The 7,234-nt window shown below is 43.0% G+C and overlaps 1 protein-coding gene across 2 annotated transcripts; it reads right to left on the minus strand.

The window, feature by feature from the left end:
• Positions 1 to 1,066: 1,066 nt before the first annotated feature.
• LOC119292318 (anthranilate O-methyltransferase 1-like) lies at positions 1,067 to 5,055 on the minus strand. 2 transcript variants are annotated; one of them, XM_037571164.1, is made up of 5 exons: positions 4,932 to 5,055; positions 4,316 to 4,729; positions 3,381 to 3,461; positions 2,777 to 3,046; positions 1,067 to 1,679 (listed from the first exon to the last, which is right to left on the minus strand). In XM_037571164.1, exons 2-5 carry the CDS (start codon positions 4,520 to 4,522, stop codon positions 1,314 to 1,316), a joined length of 924 nt encoding a protein of 307 aa, XP_037427061.1. In that variant the 5' UTR covers positions 4,523 to 4,729; positions 4,932 to 5,055; the 3' UTR covers positions 1,067 to 1,313. The 2 variants fall into 2 exon arrangements, with proteins under 2 accessions (XP_037427061.1, XP_037427068.1); XM_037571171.1 differs by lacking the exon at positions 3,381 to 3,461.
• Positions 5,056 to 7,234: the final 2,179 nt, after the last annotated feature.

A 7,234-nucleotide genomic window follows, 5' to 3' on the forward strand; every position in this document is an offset into this window, starting at 1 on the left:
CGGTTAGCTCCGCGAGGTGCGGTTGGCTCCGACGGTCTCGGTGCCTCTTCCAAGATGGACAACTTTGTTGGCGGTGACAGTTGGTAGGCTTGCTGGCACCGGTGCGGGATGATGTGCGACCGAGGTGTTGTGGGAGCTGGGGTGAAGACCTTGTCTCGACCTTATGCCGTCACCAGCAATGGCGGTGGCCGTGGCCGTCGTAGACCTCCCTGGAGGCATCACTTATTTGCTGCCGCACCCCTCCTGCACGGATCCGGCCGTCGCGTCCTCTCTAGATGAAACCCTTCATTTTGTGTTCCGACGATGGTGGCACATTGGTGTGTCGTTTTTCTACTTGGGGGCCTTGTCTCGGAGCTCTACATCAGCAAGCGTGACTGGTGGTTTGTGGCGATTGTGGAGTTCATACTTTTGTGACAAGGATGAAGGTGGGAGCGATGTCGGTGAGGCAGCAATGGTTGTAGTAGTCGTTTCTTCTTCGGTGTGTCTTTGGTATTGCCTCCGTTTTTTGGTTGTTGTGGAGTCGAAGCTGCTGGAGCGGAGCCCTCTGGTATACGGGCTGTAGGTGGCCCGTTAGATGATCTTCTGCGGCACCAATCGTGCCTAGATTTGTTCTTCAGAGTTCTCCGTCAGAGTCGGAGTTGCGCTATTTTGCAGCATGTGGCTGTGTTTTGCCCAGATCTTCATGGAGCTTCACGCGTCCGCGATGATGTGGATTGTGTCAACAATGCTGACGGCGAAGTCAGAGTTGTTTGCTCAGAGTTTAGGGGTGGCGATGATGCCTCTAGTGGAGGAGGGATCACGATGGCGCACACGTGCTGTCTCGTTGGGGCCCTCTTTCGAGCTTTGTGCATGGGATTTCTTATGTGTGCAGCTCAGCGTTTGTGATAGTTTTAGTCCGGTTCTTCATAATTAACTAGGCAATCTGGTTTTCGCTTGGTTTTCTCTAATTAACTCAGCAACCATTTTGAAAAAAGAAAAACAATCTCTTCGGTAGGGGTTGACAAATGAGGATCCTCAAATCTTGGCCTTTGCACAAACAGAATATGCATAAAATTAGACAAATGTCTTTTCCATGTAGCCAACTAAGCCATACATTCTTATTCTTATACAATATCATCTAAACATTTTTTTTACATATTAAATGGCAGGGTTTCTAGCGTACTTGCTTGCCATAAAATTCATGGAATTGACAAGGAAACATCCTTTTCCATACGCACAAAATATTAACAAAACATATTTTACATATAATATGTGATGGACCGGAAATACTGAACTCCCCGCATTTATTCAAATTGACACTTGAGAAGTATTTCTTAGTGCTTGGCCTTCAAATAGATGATAATTATAGGATACTTGGCCTTCGCTTTCTTGAGGTGCTTTGAAATCATGCTGGCATAAACCATAAACAGATCATCAAGAATGGCCTCTCCGAAGTGTTTCTTAATCAGCGGTTCCGCCACCGCCCTTATGCACCTGGCAACATTCAACCCACTACTGCTGCAGCCCAACACGACATCATCGTTTGTGTCGTCGTCTTGTGGATCCCAGCTTGATTCAAACACACTCATGTGTTCCACATTGAAGAGATTGTTCTCCTCAACCACAGCCTTCACTTCGTCCATAGATGGCGCATAAAATGGAAGGTTGAAAGAGACCAGCTTCTCCTTCTCCACAAGGCCCTGCCACACGTTGCAGAAAAATAGTACTTTTTTTCAAAGTTTGTATGAATTCATATGCATGTTTTAAGATGCTAAATATAAATAGTTTTCCTCCCAAGATATCTCGTAGATGGATACCCGTAGTCACAATAACTTTAGACCATGCAGACTTGGACACACTTCTATTTCTCCTCAGCGATGTGTGCTATACGTGGCTCCAACAATTCATTTGGGCACCACCCTTTACATTGTTTCCAACCGTATAGGTTCCAGCGCTCCATGGAAGGACCCTCTGCCGCCTTTATCCATTAGCTGTCATGCCTAAATATAATGTTATTGAGATTGGCCGCTCCCACTGCTAGCTAGGCATTAGAGTATCACGTCCTCTGCCTCCACTACGTGTCCAAGTTTCACAGACGTCACCAATTCGTGCTCTTAACCCGCATGTGGCCTTCAGCTACCATACCATATCGTTATAGCTATCATGCCTATTGTTATCATTGGGCCAGAGACTGTAGAAGGTGGCATATATAATTTTATTTTCTTCCAGTTATTGTAAACTCTAGAAGTTCACATGAATTTTTTGAAATTTTATTAGATAATGATGTTTTAATATTTGGATAGTTCGACCCAAAATCTTTGAAAACCATTTGATCTTTTACTATTCTGAAAGTTTATGAGAAATTTCTAGAGTAGTTTCTTGTAATTTATGGAAGTTGTGTCTCGTAGAGGCTCATAAGAAATCTTGGAAATTTGCCGCACTATTTTGGAAGTTTAGAATTTGTTGAAAGCTCTAATTTCTGAAAGTCGAGCTTATGATTTCAAGCTACCTATGATGGAATCATAAAAATTTAAAGAATATTCGTCGAGACAATCCTTCTTTTCTCTTTTCCCGGTTCAATTTGTCTCTACGTTGAGTTGAAAAGGGATGCGGCCGTTCTGGTCTCTCACTTGGTCGAACCACTCATGTCTCATTAGCAACGCTGTTGGAAAATGATCATTGGGGAAGATTCGGGCGGGTGACAGCCTATTAGCTGCTTCCAAGTCCTTCATTCATAAGATAGCACTAGGAGATATATATACGAATTAGCATTCAGTCAGCACATTATAGAGCATACCTTCAGCACAAGAGAGAGAAGTGCTTGGGCGAGCAAGTCCCACATGCTGCTTGCTTCACCATGTAACAACATGTCTTTGCTCTTTCTGCCTAGAAATGTTAGAACCATATGCCCACCACGTACAAGTTCATTGAATCGCAGCGTCAGGAACAAAGACAGGTCCTTATGGTACTCTTCTTGGTATAGTTTTATCACAGCTGGAGGAGTACTCTTGCCAATGTAGATGCTCTCTTCATTCAGGTAAGCACCTCTTGAAAGCTCATCCGGTACCTTTGGAAGCCATAAAGGAATTGATATAGTTATGTGATTAGTTGGACAAAATCAATATACTGGTATGTACAAATTTATTTTTCTTTAAAATTTCCAAAACCCCATGAATATATATTGCATCTATGCACAATGTTATTCAAAAATATGTTAATAAGAGACATGAAGAAATACAAATTTGCACAAATAGTAAGTCAATCTTTGATCGACACATTTGTTTTCTTGTGTGCAAGCTACAGCAGAAAAGACATACAGTAATATGTTAAACTTTATACATACGTGCTATATATATGTCCATATGTATACGTAAAATTGATTTTTGTAGGATTTGAAATACCTTTTTCTCCCCCGATGTAACAAAACCACGGTAACTGAACTGATATGAACCGTAATGAATGGTAGCGACCAGTGACAACTTCTGCACCAGGATAATTAGTCATTGGCTAATGCACTTGATCCCTAAAAGTGGCTTCTTTCTTTCAAGTTCAACAACCAATATTCCTTAGTATTTATCTTCTCTCAAAGTTTGGATTATCGTTTGAATTAAATTTCACCAGGGAATTGTAGCTGGATGAGTTGGATTTTGGCTAGCTCTTGGCATTTAATCCACCCACACTTCAGTTTGTCCATCGCATGCACTTCATTATTCTCTTAAGATCATCTTACATAGCAAGTAGCAAAACATGGGATACCCTCCTTTTCGATATAAGGACAATGGATAGCCATCTATAACGTCATGGTCAGCATATTTCTCGAAACTAATTCTGGTACTCCCTCCTTTTCTAAAAAAAAATATAGCGCGCCCGCATTTCCCGAGGTTCAACTTTGACCATAAATTTAACCAACAAGATCGACTGTGGCGGGAGCAAAAATTATATAATTGAAAACTTCTTTTGAATACGAATTCATTGATATAATTTTTGCTCCTGCCGCAATCGGTCTGGTTGATTAAATTTATGTTCAAAGTTGAAGTGCGGAAACCGAGAACACACTATATTTTGGAACGGAGGGAGTAGCAAGTATAGAGAAAAAAATAAGGGATAACATGTAATTACATTCTAGAGTTTACATTCCTCTCGTTTCTCTAGTCGCAGTTGGCTTCTTGCACCTTGTGGCAAGACATGATTGTTTGGAAAAGTATATTAATTTTTTTCTCTTGCTAAGAAATGAGTGAGTAAATCATGTGAGTTTGTTGAAGAGATTCTCAAGCAGTTTTAACACGGGTTTCACTTGAGCTCAAACAATGCCTCGAACTGGTTTGTACGCACGCACCTTGGACCTCCACATGAGGGAGTAGGAGGAATGGAAGAGGTGGACACTCCGGCATGGGAACAGCCTGGTGTAGAAAGAACCCGGCATCCCGGCCACGTAGTATTGCAGCCTCCTATCGGCGGTGAGCTCCTGCAGCCGATCCAGCGACCTGAAGACGAGGTTGAAGTCGTTCCCCGGCAGGTCGTTGAGGAAGAACTGCAACTCCATGGCTGCGGCAGGAGGGCGCTGCTCCTGCTCTTCTTACCGGTTGTGGTCGGAGATTGTACCGATGACCTCCGACACAAGCAGCAGCGTGTTCGGCCCTGACGAGCAGCCTAGGTCGGCGACGACCATGGTGCTCTTGTCCGGCAGTGACCTGTACAGCTCCACCACGGCGCCCTGGAGCACCGGCCTGGTCTCAAGCATGGCCTTCTCCTGCTCGGGCGGGAGTAACAAATTAATTAATCGATCGAGCACCCTCTGGACGCAAAAGGCAATAAATGCATGCACTTTTTCCCCCAACCGGGCTCACAACAAATTCCATTAATTTCTTAACGGAAATATTCAGTACAGGTAGTTCAACCTAGAACAAAGCAGCTGAAGGAGAACAAGCATGCATGCATGGGACGGTAGTTACTTGGAGTCTGGAGTTGGTGGCGTAGCTGTTCTCTCCGTCGCCATTGCTCTACCTCCATGGCTAGCTATCACTTGCGAGTTGTGACTTCTTGTGAGGATGATTTAAGTATTCACGCAGACGGGAGGAGTCGTCCCCTTTTATAGGTATATCTAGCTAGGATCACTAGCAATAGATGAAGACGAGGACAAAAGTTTTGGACTTTTGCTTTTCTGAAACCAATCTGCTGCATACAAATTCTTGGCTGACCACTGCATAGATGTCACGGCGAGTACCTCAGCACATAAACGTCCGGCTCCCTCCCTCAAATCAGGTCACGTGCACTCAACCGGATTGATTCTTCATAGCAGAATACTCTTCACCCGAGGAAATTGCACAAACCACCTACTTTTGGTGCTAGTGTTGCACATAACACCTATTTTATAGGTTTGTTGCACAAAACACCATATATTGGGGTAATTCACAGCTAGGTCTAATCCACCATTTGAATGTGTCGACATGATTTCTGACAATTGGGTCTAGTTTGTAAGTACACTGGTGTCAGAAAAATGGCGGCGAGGATAAGAAAGCAACAAAGCGTATTCCTACTTCACTTCAAGTCCAGCCTCGACAAGACTGAATACCGTATATTAGTACGTGATGCCTATACTGCAACTTGGGATGTATTTGGATAATAAAACCCCATGGCGGTAATATTTTGGTGTGTGAGACTTGATGATGTCTGTAATGGCCATATGGCGACTACTTGGATGCTAAAGCCCAATGGCAACAATATCATCCATGTTTTGGTGCTACTGATCTTATTTTATGAATATTGTGGCTATTTATGAATCTTTTCAGATTTGTCTAGCAATCTTATGTTTTGTCATTCAAAAGTTTGTGGTGTGGTACTAGTTAGATGTAACTAGTGATGAATCTAGAAAGTTTCAGCTGATTTGGATCACATTATAATGAGATATTGGTAGTTTATATTGGCTCGTATATTTCTTTACTCAAAATTTAAAATTTTCAAAAGAAACGCGAAACAATTTCAGTAAATCACACCTGTATCCAATACTATTCTGAAAAAAACACAGCTCATTTGGACCAATAGTTTGTGAGATATTTGCAACGTTAGTTGGCTCGTTCAATATTTTTCTCAAATTAATATTTTTTTAAATGCAAAAATAACTCCCAATAAATCATACATGCACTCACTAATATTTTAAGGAAAATTCAGCTCAATTCGAGCAAAGGATTGTGAGATATTGATAGTTCTAGTTGGCTATTGATGTGACTGGTTTTTTTGCCACCGGTGCACCTACACACTAGACCCACTTGTTTGCAATCATGTTAACACACACAAATCATGGATTAGAGCTAACTGCAACGAATTGCCCCAATATGCGATGTTTTGTGCAACAAACCTGTAAAATAGATGTTTTGTGCAACACTAACACCAGAAATAGGTGGTTTCTGCAATTTTCTCTCTTCACGCCTGCTGCTTTGCTGGCCTTGCTGCGTCCCCTGCATGCGTGCTGCACGTGTATTTTTGAGAGTGTGCAAGTAGATATACCCATGGGTACTTCACGTGTGCAACCGGAGCCCTACAACGTCCCATCGGACAGCCCAGTCACTGTTTAGACAGAAGAAAGAAGTTTAAAAACCATCCAACTGTAATCTTCATTTTGTCCGGACATGTTCGAGCAGTCCACAAATCCCCATATCCAAGCCATATACATGGAGGATATGTAGGGATCTTCGGGCGTGCCCAGGCAAGGTGCTACATAGGATTTGGCGAACCACGGACTTCTTTTTCTCTTTCTTTATTCTTTCTTTCTCTTCATTGTCTTCCTCTTCACCAATCATATGCACGTGACCGGACAATATGAGGATAATATGAGAAGTGTGGTTGTTTCGCAAGAAAAATGAGGATCCAAAATAGACGTGCCATGACACTGACCAGGCACATCCGCGGACGTATGAGTAACCGAATCAAGCAATTGTGGTTGTAGAGGCTCTAAGTTGGTCTTCCACTACTAGAAAAACCGCTACTAATGGCGCACCTAATTTGGCCATTAATGGCGCATCACCGGTGCGCCATTACTAGCACGCCATTAGTATAGGCCACGGTGTGCCATTAGTATGCCTCCCAGGGGCCATGTATACCCAGGTGCTTTGGATACTAATGGCGCACCACAACTGGATGCGCCATTAGTAACCGCGGCATACTAATGGCGCACTGTCCTGTGATGCGCCATTAGTGATGCGCCATTTTGAATCTAGATCTGGATCGTGATTTTTTGCCCATTTTTTGCTCGTATTTT

Source organism: Triticum dicoccoides, chromosome 1A, assembly GCF_002162155.2.
Source record: "Triticum dicoccoides isolate Atlit2015 ecotype Zavitan chromosome 1A, WEW_v2.0, whole genome shotgun sequence".
Lineage (NCBI taxonomy): Eukaryota > Viridiplantae > Streptophyta > Magnoliopsida > Poales > Poaceae > Triticum > Triticum dicoccoides.